The 15,123-nt window shown below is 39.9% G+C and overlaps 2 protein-coding genes across 2 annotated transcripts in view; one reads left to right on the top strand and one right to left on the bottom strand.

The window, feature by feature from the left end:
- The window catches only part of asz1 (ankyrin repeat, SAM and basic leucine zipper domain containing 1), a 33,441-nt gene extending 23,985 nt beyond the window's left edge, over positions 1-9,456 (bottom strand). Inside the window, exons 1-3 of the mRNA XM_026174720.2 lie at positions 9,254-9,456; positions 8,049-8,151; positions 7,759-7,881 (exon numbers count right to left, since the gene is read on the bottom strand). Of these exons, the coding sequence (XP_026030505.2) occupies positions 7,759-7,881; positions 8,049-8,151; positions 9,254-9,361 (334 nt within the window). The 5' untranslated portion in view covers positions 9,362-9,456. The remainder of the gene's footprint in view (positions 1-7,758; positions 7,882-8,048; positions 8,152-9,253) is intronic.
- Positions 9,457-11,266: 1,810 nt separating this feature from the next.
- cftr (CF transmembrane conductance regulator) overlaps positions 11,267-15,123 on the top strand; it is a 41,973-nt gene continuing 38,116 nt past the window's right edge. Inside the window, exons 1-3 of the mRNA XM_026174718.2 lie at positions 11,267-11,334; positions 11,997-12,107; positions 14,645-14,762. Coding sequence (XP_026030503.1) covers positions 11,282-11,334; positions 11,997-12,107; positions 14,645-14,762 — 282 coding nt within the window. The 5' untranslated portion in view covers positions 11,267-11,281. The remainder of the gene's footprint in view (positions 11,335-11,996; positions 12,108-14,644; positions 14,763-15,123) is intronic.

The following is a 15,123-nucleotide window of genomic DNA, read 5'->3' as shown; positions in this document are numbered from 1 at the left end:
ATAAACATTTAGTTTAGCTCGGACTATTAAAAAAATACATTAAAACCATATCAAGCTGGCACCAATTATACACATGTAAAGATTGCCACTGACAATGGAGACAACATTTTTGCTTATTTTGTGGAGAAGATGCAGACAGACTGCAGCTGACAAATTCCACCTGTGTGTGAAACTCATGCCAGGCACGTTGTTGTCTGGTGTCGATGCAGCTGCTTGGACGTGCAACCAAAAAACGCATCCTTGTTTGAGTCTAGTAAAGCTTTAGAGGAAGCATTAAGAACTATACTATATGGGTTTGAAAGCTGATTCATGTTTGGCTGATGCTCGTAATACCATGAAAAGATATCAAAGAAACAAATCAGTTTCAGAATAGTCCAATTTTAGAGACCTCAAATACTACGTTATTGCATTGACAAAATCACTTTCAAGTGATTATTACATGGCCAGTTGCCCAGGCACATTAATGGCTACATTAATAGCGGATGTCTACTACTACTAGGTTTTTAAATGTCTGAATGAATGTCACTATCTGCCCTTGATTTACTTTTGCCCTCACTCTTATTTTAAAAGACCAATTGCCACTATCCAGCATGTTTGCTTGTTCATGTTCCTCTTGTGGCCGTCTATGATAACATTCAGCTGCTCCTTCAGTTAGTCCCTCCACTGTCTCGAGAACATAGTACTACTGCAAGGTGAAGGGCCACTCTAACCAGAACCTGCAACATGTGGATGCAGAGATCACCAAGCCGAGACTTAACAAGAACTACTGTCACCAGCTGCTGTTCGTGACGGTTCCTCCTGTGTTCCCCTCTTTCCGTTTCTCACTTTGTGTGTGATTTTGAACCTGTTCACTCTTTTAGATTTCTTCCTGTTATATTTTGAAGATAACTTCCCTCCTTTCCTGCCGTTCTTCTTCCCACTCCTGTTAACTTCTGATTAAGTTCATCTGTTCCTTACATCCTTTAAATCTGTGTCTATTCCTTCAATCTCTGTCAGGTCATCTTATTTGCGTATTTGATATGCTTTTGTCCCCCTTGCCACCACTGAGCAATGCTTTGGGTATTTTACCATGGATAAATAAAAACCCCTAATTGAGTCCCTTAAAATTAAACTTGGTTTTCAGTCAGTGTTCTCTCAACTACTGCCAACATTTTTGCTGTAATGAAAACTGCAATACTTGAATTTAAAAGTACCCTACCTGTTTACTGAATGGTTTCTTCTGGCCAGTAGCAGTGAAGCTCATGTTTTTGCACAGGACAAGTGTTCCTTCTGTCTCATGTTTGTTTTTGAAGAATTGTGTAGTTAAATCACTGTATTTACCTCTTGGGGAAAAAAAATGGTATGCTTCTAATTTATAATTACATTACTTGATTGATGATTTGCAGTGATATAGAAAAGGATAAAATATCTGAACCTGGATGGAGCAATGGAGACTGATAGCGGTTTTATCTGGCATCAGGAAGTGTGGCTGCTTTTATGGACCCTTTGACTTAGAGGATTTGTCTCCTTATCTTAAACTGATAAAAGTATTCTGAGACCTGTGGCAATGCTCTCAATTCCTGGTTTGTTCCGGTAATGAGTGACTCTCTAACTTGTGTGCTTCTAAATGCGTTTAGATGTTTCCCTGTATGTGTGTTTGTGCGCACAAATACCTAGGTCTCTACATCTGTATATGGGTTTCTGTGTCTTTGTGGCTGTGCATGTTTGGCTCCATATCTGTGTGTGTTTATATTATGTTCGTGTGGGTGTAAACCAGACTGCCTGGTTTGCGTCTACAGAGGCCTGGAGTAAATAAATCTGAGGCCTGAGAATAAGTGAGAGGGCATGACAGCAGCATGGTGAGCTTTATCAATCACTAATGCATTCCTCTGCTCAGCATCACTGCTTGGACAAATGCTATCAGGATCTGACCACACGTCAGCCCTCATCTACTCCATTTAATTGTTTCCTTCACCTGCCTGAAGCAGTGATTGCCAAGAAAACTGTGAAATCAGTCACACACAGTCCAACTCAGCATTCTGGACTGAGAATTAATTGATATCAGATATCAACACACTGACGAGTGCCGTTGGTCTTGGGTCTGGGGACTTTTAGCAGACAAATGAGGTTTTTTTTGGTGGACACTCTGGGAAATTAAGAATGGAGTGATTTTAAATATTTTATAGTCAAACTGACAGGGATGGAGAGAAAAAAAAGTTGCTGTTTTTATCTTAATCTGAGTAATTTTTAATTTTGGTATTTTTAAACTGAAAGCCAATCAGTTTTCATGGCTATTGTGTCTGCTGGTATTTGGGAGTGCTGATCAGAATAAGAAAATTCTGGAGTGGAATTTTTAAGGTTTGTGCAAAATGTACTGTACGTAAAATCACACTAGATAAACCAAGTGTGCTTGGTTCTATGCTTAATATTTCTGGCTAGTGATAATGCCTTTAGGTGAGTAACATAATTTATTTACAAGAAAACAGACATGAGAGATCTGATGCATTTATATTGTGGATGATTCGACTTAAGGCCCAAGCAAAGAAAGCAGGGAACTATTTAGGAATGATGACTACATCCATCTTTTCCTATAAAGTGGGGAGAGTTTAATCTATTCCAAAATCTTTCATCAATACAAGCAAACTTCCCAGAATCAGATGTCAGTCAGTGCTAAGCTGCAGCTTTGATTCTAAAAACAGTCCAATTTTTAGAGGTCAAAGGTCCCAATTACTGTAGCTTTGTTCCTTTATCATAAAGTTACATTCCATGTGATTCACTAGGGAAAAAAACTAGAAAAAACATTTTTACCAAAAACTAAACACAGATTCATTACTATCTGATTAAAGTAGGCTCAACTTTCATATCTCCACTGAAAACCATACATATATACACTACAACACGGCACTCTTTGAACTCTTTAACAAAATGTGTTTGTGGTGTGTGCTCCAGCTACAGAACTGCAAGAGGATACGTGGTTTTATGAGTGTAAAACTGTAAACCTTTTAACATGGAGGCGTTCTGCTTCCTTGGTTGTTTCATCCAGACTGATCTCGAGCCAACAGATGCCTTCAATTTTTCTTGCTTTGGGATGAGGGTTCAGCTAAAAAGAACTCAAAGGATCAGCAGTGTGTTTCTGCAAGAGTTCCTCACTGGCGTCACAGCCGTTAAATAATGTCAGATGAAGCATAGCGGTGCATAGGTCTGATTGGTTTCCTGATCTTTGGCTTCAGCAGGTGAGGAAATTGATAAAACGTGCCATGGGGGAAAAATAGCTCGACACCAACGCAACAGACTATTGGGGGGGAATTAGGCCAGGGTGTTTAATATTCAAGTCTGCAAGGCAAAATGAAGGACTATTGTCTAATCACACCATCTGCCCTTCCTGAAAAGCAGTGGGTAAAAGATTGCACAGGGGTCAGTGGGCCCTACGGGTGTTAATGTTAATGTTGACCATCAGTAAAAAGTAGTCTGCCTAAACTGTTTGTTTTTTTTAATCTATGTAATTGTAAGACTCTTAAAAGATTAACACTCAAAAAGTTTACAACTACTACATATTATAAAACAAAAGGCTGTTATCATGAGTTTAAGTTTTAAATTTCCTTTGGTATAGCTATGAAAGTGCTGAACCAGACGCATTTAATGAGATCTCACCACTTTTATGATGATATAGGTACATTTCGCAGAACTTTGACACAGAGTGGCTCTTTGCATGAATAGAAATGCAGAAATGTCAGTTATGCTTGACTGTTAACACTGGTTAGCAACATATATATATATACATACATACATATATTGGTGATTTGCATATTTGCACTGCCAAAAAGCCTTTTGCATAATTTTTCTTGTAACTGCTTTTATCCTTTGACTTCTCATACTGATTTAAAAAAATATTTTTAATTAAAAAAAAAAAAAAAAGAGGTAGGATTACAGCTGTATTTAAAAATCGAACAACAAACTCCACTGACTCCTCTCTCACTGCTATGTCCACTATAGCTCAGGGAGAAGTTGCTGTCCCAAATGGAGCAGTTTAAGTATCTTGGTGTCTGGTTCACAACTGAGGGGAGAGTGGAGCAGGACACCAACAGACAGGTACTGCATCTGCATCACCTGTCTGTTGTGGTAAAGCCAAGCATGAAAGCAAAGCTGTTGATTTAACAGTCGATCTATGTCATTATCCTCACCTGTAGTCACAGGCTTTGGGTAGCTGGCAAAGGAATAATAGTGAGATTATAAGCAACAGAAATGAGTTTCCTCTGAAAATTGGCTGGGGTCACCCTAAAAAACAAAAATGGGACCTTTGTCACTTGGGAGGAGCTCATAGGTAGAACTGCTACTCCCAAGTGTCGAAAGAAGCCATTTTTGAGGTGGTTTGGACATTTGACCATGGCAGGCCCAGGACATGGTGGAGGGATTACATCTCTCGAATCGTTTGAGAATGCCTTGGTTTCCTACCAGAAAAGCTGGAGAAGGTGGCAGCGGAAAGAGACGCCTGGGCATCTCTACTTAGATTGGTACCCATCTAACCCAGACCCATAAATAACCCACGATTTTAGGTTATTTATCACTAAGAATACCCATTCCTTAAAAAAAAGTCCACTTCAATTTGATCTGGTGACAAATTTAAATGACTCTCACATCTCTATTTGCAGACAATGAGACAGTTAACACTAGTGCACACTAATGTTTTACCAAGTGTCTATGTCATGCAATTTAAAGAGCTATACAAGCCATCACATCAGAAATAAACAGTAACACAGAGCACTGAGGAATAAAATAAATATGTTAATATAGTCATTTCACAGCTCTGTGTGCTTGTCATGATCAAATGCCCAAATCAACAATTTTCTGCAACTTTACCGTTTAAACATATTTGCAACCACAGTATTGCATTCTATTGTTTTATTTTCGTAACATTTCATACATCTTCATCTCCTGTTCTTTTGATTATGTTTCTGATCGGATTAGGTGTCTCTTAAACTGAATTTAGATTGCGTGCAGAAGAAGAGTCAAATGACATGTGAAAATCCCTTTTTAAGTGGGCATGCACAGAAGCTGAAACAGAGAGCCTACATTAACAAAGACAGTTGATAACCACCACTGTTGTACCAATTCTCTCTGACCGTGGTTTTAGGTTTTGTAATAAAGCACAGTGGTTCTCAAACTGTGGTACACGTACCACTAGTGGTACTTGGGCTCTCTCTGGTGGTACGCGGGAAATCTCCAATGTTTTTTAAGATTCAATAATATACCATTGTGGAGGTATGCAAAGACGACACAAGATTTCCCCGGGCTCTTCTAGGAGCCAGACTCAACCAGAAAACATCTCCCCTAGCGCGAGTCCTCCATGAAGAGCAGCCTTTCCCTATCGCCAGCGGTCGCAGCCGCTACAGAGCACCGGCGAGCTTGTTTCTCCGGGCCTTAAAACTGCAAAGGCAGCAAGGCGCTGTCACGCTGATGGTAAAAACACAGCCCTTTTACGCAATGCTGCCATGCCGCAATCCACTTCTTCTGCGAGTGGGCGGTAATCCTTCGTGGCCAGCAGCGGGGAGTTGGCGAGGCCAGCTCGCACTGGCATCTGTCAGAGGAAGATGTGAGTGAAGAGGAATCAGCTGTCATCCGTTCCTAGCAAGGACAACATGTTCTACATTTACTCGAGAGCAGTACCATCACCCAGGCCAGAGAGAGAGAGAGGAGTTTCTCGGCCCGCTCTGCATCGGAGAGGGAGTGGCACTGCAGCAGCAGCACCTTGACAGCGGTTTATTTCCCCTGGGTGGGAGGATCCTGGAGGAGGGTCATCACAGGGCGGGTGGACAGTGGATCCAGCGAGGCCACCACATAAACTTATTTGCATGGTATTTAATGCCAGCATTCGTGGAGAGCAAACTGAGCTTCGGTGTGCACGAATCACGAAGGAGGGTCGTGAAGCCAAAAATCCGGCAGCTTAACCGCCACAGCAAAAATTCAAACGTACAGCTCTGCTATCACTTCCGACATAAATGAAGACAGAAAACTAAACAGCAGTGGCGTTTGTAGGGTTGCTGAAGTTTGGCTAGCTGGTATATAATGATGTGCTGCGTGGTGGCTAGTAGGGCTGCCACAAACGATTATTTTGATAGTCGACTAGTCACCGATTATTTTTGCAATTAGTCGACTAATCAGATCATGCATCCATTGGATGTAAAACGTACAGCTTATTGCACCAGCAGCATCTGCTCTTATATAACTATCATTAGCTTACAGCTGGTATGTTTAAGGTATGTGCTAACTAAAAATAAAGGCAAGATGATAGTTTATTAAATTTTATTGAAATTTGCAGATTGTTTCAGTGAAGTTTAATAAACTCCTTGCTATCTAAAATATAACGAGACACCGGAGTATATTCTTGAGCATCTCACACTTCTGATAATCAGTTGTCTTCTTGACCTTTATTCAGCTGTGTAAAAACTATAACTTTAATCTCAGCCAAACCGATTTACTCAGGAATAAAAAAAAAAAAAAAAAAAAAGGCAAACAATAAAATTTTTAAGTTATCTAAGTGACTTATATATGTTTAACCTGAGTAGCAAAAGACGGCGGTGGGTTTAAAAACGATTTGCCGGGAGTCCGGTGTTCACACTGGCTCTAGTGAGCTTTGCCCCCGGCTAGCTATCAAGCTAGTGGGTAACAGACGTCGGAGCGCTTTTAAAAATATGTGTTGTCTTGATAAACTGAGCAGATATTTGAGGTTTACACAGCTACATTCTCGCCTGAAAATATCTTAAACGTTTATTTTGTGACCCAGAAAGAATAATAAGAGTAATATTAAAACTAACTAGCTGCTGCCATTGTTGGAAACTGAGCTGGGCTGCGCTATGAATTCTGGGACACAGCTTCTTCTTCGGGGTTTAACGGCAGCTGGCATCCTTGTACATGCAGTGCTGCCATCTTCTGTTTCAGTCCGTTATTACACTCTTAAATCCTGCTTATTCCTGCTTTTGGGATCTTACAAAGCGTCAAACAACGCGTCGACTATTAAATCAGTCGTGACTAGTCGACTAATCGTGGCAGCCCTAGTGGCTAGCTACACCGCTATGGTTAGCATAATATAAACACAGTGAAGCTGGAGGATGAACTCTAACTTTTTTCCACTTAATAAAAGTTAACATGAGGGTTCCCGAAGGTTAGGGACAAATGCAATTGCATGGCAGGATGATGTAAACGGACCAAACTTCAGTCCGGAAAACAACTGCAATATAAGGTTAGTCATTAATATACTGCTGCATGGGTGTAGTTACATCATAAGGTTTTAAAAACTGAGCTTTAAAATGAATAGTGATAATAAAAACCGAGAGGCCGACAGTGATCACTGCCTTTTTTAGGGGCTTGTTCAGATTATATAAAAAAAAGATACAAAGCATTAAAACATGTTAAAAACACAACAGCCTTAATAAACGCAGAGTAGTTTGGACCTGGAAAAAGGTTTCATCAGGTCATCACTTAAAGATCGGATATCTCACCTGCTGTGAATCTTTTAATGCAGTACAGTTGTTATTATTATCACTTGTCACATCCTGTTTATGACAGTTAAAATAAATAACATTCATATAAGAAATAAAATTGTCTCGTGTAAACTGTATGTGGCGTTAAACAGGTCTATACTTCTGTACTTCAATGTTGGTCATAACGTGGTACTTCACGAGCCATATTTTTTATGAGGTGGTACTCACTGCGAACAGTTTGAGAACCCCTGATATAGCAAATACAAAGAAATTCTGGCTATGTTGAACAAATTGTTTTAACCTTTGCTGAAATTGGCACTGGCCCCTCTATCCAGAAGCAGTTTGGCCAGGTCATAGTTGGCCACGCTGACAGCACACATAAGTGGAGTCCATTCAAATCCAAGCCTGGTCTCCACATCCACACCTGTCCACAAAAAGCCACAGCAAGCAAGACAATCAAAATAAATTATTTTATATGGATTAATAGCAACGTTAAACAAAAAATCATATATAATTGAAGAATTGTTAGAGCATTAATGCATTATTTAGAGACAACTATAATGTGTGATACAAAAAAAATGAAGTGCTTGCCATTGTCCAACAGCTGTTTAACAGTGTCTGTGTCTCCGTTACTGATAGCTTTTTTCAAAGCTGACACACTATCTTCTCCTTGTTGTTGAACAGCATCCAGCTCCTGTAAAAATATGGAACAACCATAATCAATAAAAACTGATTCCTTCATATAAAAAAATGTTAGTGCCTCCAAAAGAGTTTGTGGCCTTGCACCAAAGGAAAATCAAAAAGAATATAGTAATGTGTATGTGTGTATATTGTTTTTTCCTTCCTTCATGTTTTAAAGTTAGGTTACAAAGTCTCTTCTGACTCATCGGGATAATCGTAATGCATAATCAATTCAGATGACCCGTTTTAAGCAATGAAAAATCTCAATTTATGTTAACGGCATTGTGTACATGTAAAAAAGTCATTATTAATAACAGTCTTTGCTTTACTCAATGTCTTTAGCTACTGTATTTATCTATTATAGAGAACTACTAGATATAAAGCTGTGATGCTCAATATTTCATTTTGACTTATTTAACTTTCATTTTTGTAACCTTATTTAGCCATTTTTGTATATTCTGCTTTCTTGGGCTACTCTACTTTATTTCAGCCATTTGTCTTCTAGAGATGGTACTTTTTTCAGCAACTGTAAGTGTATGTGAAAAGGCTCTGTAACACCTGTCACGTATGTCTGTGGGTGTCCTGTTGACTGCTGACACACAGTGTGTGTGAACCTCAAGTTTTATTATTTTTTAGCAAATGTAGCGATTATTATATGGCTCAAAATGGTAAGTGCATCCATTTCCTGATTTTTTTAATCCACTTGACTAAAAACACTTACCCCTGTGTAACTTAAACCAGCTGGTAATTAGCATTTATCCTATATTTATGAATGTAGGAACCCTGCCCAAGTTACAGCCATGTTCATTTTTAAGCAGCCTCTGAACAGCAATTCAAGAACACCAAGGGTGAGAAAGAGCGGCAGTTGCACAAACTCCTGAAACTGAACTCTTAACAATAATTAAAGAAAACAGCAAATTGGTTTTCTTTGTATGTTAAATTAGCTTTCTACTACAGTAAATAAAATAAATAAAAAACAAGAAGAAAGAAAGAACATATGAGGTTCGTTAAGTTAGCTCATGTTAGACACAGAGGTTGCAGCTGTTGCTAGTTAATGCTATCACTAGCAGCATAAAGGCAAATGAGAAAAGATGGAGGGCGCTGGTGTTGAGAACCTTAATGCAACCAGAGGTTTTATCCGAATAAGGCGAGATGTGCCACTCAGCTTCGCTGCCGTCGCTTTCTTCTCCAGCCGCAAAGGCATAATCCATGAAGTTCGCCATGATTTAGCGCAATAGCTCGCTAAGCATCGGTCAGAGTGGACTCTACAGGTCACACTGGAGAGACGTTTGAGGCTGCGCACCATGGCGACCCGGTGTTGGGCGGAGTTTGACACCAAGCCAATTTAAAGAGTCCTGTTCTAGTTTAATAGGAAAATACAAATAACATAAATAGCAGTACAGTGTTTTCATAAAGTTACGCTGTACACGGAATTAAAATTGTGTCTTAAAACAGGAATTTTTGTTGTTGCTACAAGGCCTTGTTTTTGTCCTGTCTCCCGTCCCCATCCCTGTTTGTGACAAATGGCTTTTCCTCCCTGAGCCTGCTTCTGTCTGAGGTTTCCTGTTAAAACGGAGTTTTTCCTTTCCACTATCACCATGTGTTTGCGCCTACAGGTCATCCCATTGTTGGGATTTTCTCTGTATTATTATAGGGTCTTTATCTTACAATATAAAGAACTGTTATTGTCATTTGGTGCTGTATAAATAAATACAACTGAATTAAATTAAAACAGGTGTGAACCTCGGCTCTTTTATCTAATCTGCATGAAGGTAGAATTTATTGACAACAGCTGCAAGGGACAGTCATTGTCCAGAAGAGGTCACTCTTTCTTCAGTGCAAGTCAACACCGGTTGTAGCCAACTGCAAGCATCTAACAGTGCATCTCTCTGTATTTTTCCTCAGGTCCCCTTACTATCTTTTATCTTTTCTATCCCGCTCTGGCTTACAAATCACACTGAAACAAGCTATAACTAAGCACCCTTTTTCTGATTTACTTACTTCTTTTCGTATTGAATTTTCACATTGCTCTTCCCCGTGGTCTTTCTCAAACCCTGGTTTGTTGTTTTCAGTTATATGATTATGGCTCATGGACATCAATGCCAGCATCGTTTTCTGTACGGAGTTTTGGAGCAGTGTTTCTACTTGAAACATGAAACGAATCCTTCACTTTCGAACAATTCTTTGCTTCTTTGTTCCAAACACAAACTCCACTAATATTTTCTCCCCTTTAAACCAGATTACCTGTCAGCACGGCTATTTCAACAAGTGATCTAATACCACACTTTATCTCTGTTCCCTTCAGGAATGTCTAGGTTTTAACCCTCCCTAAAGTGAAACGGTGCTTAACCTTTTTTTAAAGAAAAAAGTTCGTCGAAATATGTAGGAACTGTACCAGCTATTAAATAAAATGCCACAGCTTGACTATCAGAGGCAGCTTGGTAGACCTGCAGCAGCAGGACTAACCTGACTGTAAAACCTGTTCATTCGGCGGTTTTTATTATGTTATTTATGTTTCAACAAGACGTTTAAATGTTAGGTTTTCACGTTAAAACCCTAACTGTTTGTTATTTCTACTCTTCTTTTCTCTCCAAATTACCTTTTAACTGAGTGTAATTGAAGTCAGGATAATTCACATTTTGTGAGTTCTGCACTCCGGTCACCTCCCACATCTTTTCTGATCAACTAACTTGTGCCTCTTGAGTTTGGTGCCACAATATTACCCTGAAGCCAGTCGGCGTGGAAATGACGTTTCGGTTGTTGGCGAGCCCATAAAGGATAGACTGTCCTCTCCCTGTCACAGAGTGAGAGGGAGATAAAAGAGAGAGAGTGAGTGAAAGGAAGGTAGTCGAAGCGGACTGTGACTTGCAGCAGAAAATAAAACTAGGAAAACGCACAAGAAGACATTGAGTTTTAGCAAGTGGAGGAATAATAATAATAAAAAAAACCTAGGGAAGCGCGCAAAGTGACAGAAGAGGTACAGTTTTTTGTTTTTTTCCACCCTTTTGGGACACCAAGACGACTGCATAGCGACGATACATTCAGAGCAGATACGAAGTGGAGAGTAAAGCGGACGAGCATCCCCTCGGAGCCACGCGGGGGACACTCAGGTGCAGGGAACTCAAACTGGCGGCGCTCTTAGAATGCAGAAGTCACCAGTAGAAGATGCGAACTTCTTCTCCAAATTTTTCTTCTGGTAAGAAATGTTTGGTGTACAGCCTTGGCTCCAGGTCCAGGGCCAGGTGCACACGCAGCGTGTCTGTTGTAAAGTGAAATTGAAGTTATACGGTGTAAAGTAAATAAAGAAATGTCAAAAGGCAATTACTGCAGGGTTCTATTCAGTTGGTAAGTGAGACGCGTTTTTCTTCACACATCTGCAGAAATCACGTGCGTAAAATACAGAGTTGTGCTCCGATGTAGTATGTTCTAGAAAGCGTTGGCAGTTGCACTTAAGCTACTGATGATTTAAAATTTGTGTAACGTGCTAGGAATTGTCATAATTCACTTTTTTGTATGGATTAAATGGTTCTTTCTTTGTTAATATTGTAGCCTAATAAAGTGGCGCCGACGCCCCACTTACTCCAATTAGAGATCCCAAACAGACAAATAATCCTAAAACCTACATGGTGTATCTGGACGAGACACCCTGTGATTCATTCACAGATACTAGCAAATATTTCTCTCAGTACTCTGTCATTAGTCTGACTATGAAACCAAAGGCTTATCATCTAGCCACGAAGAAACAATTATATTTCCATGTAATTTAAAAAGATTAATTACAAATGTGTGTGTGTGTGTGTGTGTGTGTGTGTGTGTGTGTGTGTGTGTGTGTGTGTGTGTGTGTGTGTGTGTGTGCAGGTGGGTAACACCACTGTTAAGGAAGGGCTTCAGAAAGAAGTTGGATCTGTCAGATGTGTACAAGGCTCCCTCCTTTGATCTGGCAGACAACCTCTCTGAGAGACTTGAAAGGTTTGTACATCCTGGCCGAGTAATTGTGCATTATTAGAACAATTAAACACTTTTTTTTTTTTAGTCTTTCCTTACAAGATTAGTAATAACAAAATTAATAATGATCTCCCCTTTAAACTCACCGAGTTGAAGCCTGTTTTTGGGGAACTGGTTGTAAGGTATTCTCTGAAACTAATAAAATCATTAACTGAACTTCATCCAGACTTTATTAAAACATGTAGAGAAAATGTCTAGGTATGTGCTGATTGTAGCATGCACAGTAACGAAATCCAGGTAAGTGGAACTTGTAGACATTCTGAAACCTAGAAATATGCGGCTTTGATGTTTTTCACGCATGTTCTTTACTCATGTTTACAGTAGCAGGGTATGAGTCCTTTCTTTTTTCACAATAAGGGCTGGCATTTAAACAAGGCTTGACACAAAGCAAACCTGTGTGTGCCAACAAACAGCCAGACCAAAGATGATGGACAGACGTGACCCTCTTTTTTTGCATCTGTCTTGCACTCTCTCTGATTTATTTCTGTTTCTCTCTTTGTCTGTTTCTATCTTTGTCTTACATTTATTTTGTTCAATAAAAAGTTGGATAATGATTGCAATTTTTTATAATAAATTAATTTAAATGTATCCTGTTAAGCCCAATGCTAGCAGCACAAGGGCTTCCTGAATTTTTCGTTTTTGTTATTTTGTTACTTTCTTCCTTTGATCCCTTTTTAATCTTTTCCCGTTCTTGCAGATATAAGCTGGTGGCACATCTTTGACAAGTCATTTCCCAAAAGTTAAATCCCAAAAGTTAAATACTCTTATGTTTTTTAAACCTTGCCTAAAAACCACAGCAGTGTTCCACGTAGTCTTGCCTCTTTGTGGGGCTGTCGTCACGCTAAATGTGGCCAAAAGGCTGGTCAGTGTACACGGGTTTTATAAAGTCGACCTTTAGAAAGGGCCCAGTCCCACCAGGTTGATAAATGAACAGTGGTGGGTGATTTTGCTTTCATTATTCTGATCAGGCAAACAGTGAGGACTTCTGGGAACGTGAACTTTACCTTCCATTAAAGCATGCTGTGTGCCGTCAGCCTCTTTTATCACCCCCAATTCAACTCAAGTCTTTGAGCTTTCTTGGCATGACAGTTATTATCTAGCAGGAGCTGGAATGAAGTCTGGTAAAGACAACACATACACGCACGCGAATCTGCGTTTTTAATTACATTTTAATCATTTTAAATGTTGATATCATAAACATAGTGATGTTTTTATTTTAGATATATCTATGTTGCAGTAAATAAATAACATACTAGGTAAGAAGATTGCTATCAAAGCAAATCTAGAAACCCGTAATCTATAATGATTTGGCCTCTGCAGACAACAGACAATATTTTGAAGCTTTTATTGAAACCATCTGAACCAAGACTTTCTGTTTGGTATATATGTATGCATTAGAAACAAGCTAGTAAAATTTTAGAGTTTAAGAATGCATTGTGGCAAATGAAGCTCTTCTTTTACACTCCATACGGAGCATGAAACCAAAGCCTGCAGAACCTTGATTATTCAGTGGTACTCAGACTGCAAGCAGACAGCAACCAGAAGCTAGGAAGCGTTCAGTTTCAAAATCTTGTCACGTCTATCTTATCCATATTGTCTGTACACAACAGTACAGTGGTTAGCACTTTTGATTCACTACTGTATCTGCGGAGTTTGCACATGCTCCCTGTGCCTGCAGGAATATTATAGGTTAATCCTGTGATAGACTGGTGATCTGTACAGGGTGTACAGTGAATTTCACCTTATGACAGCTGGGATATCCCCATCCCTTCCACCCCCATCCCCACAGTTTTCCTGTTTGTGGCCCAGAGTTGTATATCTCTGCTTGGCAGTCAATAGGTAACACATGGCCACCTAGACATTTTGCATGACTCACTGAAATTGAAAATGCAAGGATCTCTCCCTGTACAAATTGAGACTAATTCAATATGAAAGGTAAATCTTCAATCCCCTTATGTTTTTTGTAATCACTTTCTTCCTCAATTGTCGTCCCCCCCCCCCCACCCCCCACCCCGCCCCACACACACACACACACATACACACATACACTTACTGCTGCTGGTTGGCCACATCACCGCAGCTATAAATTTCCCCTCACAGAACAATGCAGCTACTCTCTAAAGCTGTACTTGCCTGCCAGGCAGTTGTGGGAAATTAATAGAGTTATAACAAACTTACACTAAGTAATTCCTAACAATACTTGTAGAAGTTCCTAGAAAACTAGACTCAAATTCCCAACATCTAAAAGGTACAAAATTCATTCACAAAAATTATATTCCTAAATAAATGGCAACAGGTTTTTATTCTGTGAATTAATCACCAGCTGAAGTTGTGGAACAGACCATTAAACTCTGGCTGGTACACAGCCAAAGTAGTAGCAGACAGATAGAAGAGCCAGAGCCAAACCCTTCTGGTATTTGTCTGGCGTTGTGTGTTTCTCCCATTCTGCCTTCTTCACTGCATTTTAACTGTGTTACAATATAACTCTTTCCTCCCTGCAGAGAATGGGACAGGGAGGTGGTGTCAGCCACAGCCAAGAGAAAGCCAAAGCTGCTGAGAGCACTGGCCCGCTGCTTCTTTTGGCCTTTCGCCTGCTTTGGTGTCCTCCTCTACCTTGGGGTGAGTATTTCAGTCTGTCCTGCAGGAAGCACATCCAGCATCTCTAACTGGGAATTGTGATGCTCAGTCCCGCTTGCAGATTCAAACCCATCATTATTATAACTTGATCATGTTGGTTTTATCTTGTAGATAAAGCAGATTCAAATTTAGATTTTTTTTTTAAACACTTACTGCAGAAAGCAAATAAAGTCCTGGTCACATGATCTCTGGCTTCTGAAAGCACGGATTGGGAAGAGAGAGCTGAGCGTAAAAGCGAAGCTCTCAATTTACCAGTCGATCTATGTCCCTACCCTCACCTATGGCCACGAGCTGTGGGTAGTGACCGAAAGAACGAGATCGCGGATACAAGCGGCGGAAGTGA

Source organism: Astatotilapia calliptera, chromosome 7, assembly GCF_964374335.1.
Source record: "Astatotilapia calliptera chromosome 7, fAstCal68.1, whole genome shotgun sequence".
Lineage (NCBI taxonomy): Eukaryota > Metazoa > Chordata > Actinopteri > Cichliformes > Cichlidae > Astatotilapia > Astatotilapia calliptera.
The sequence above is the reverse complement of the archived record's forward strand: the minus strand, read 5'-3'. Positions and strand labels throughout refer to the sequence as shown.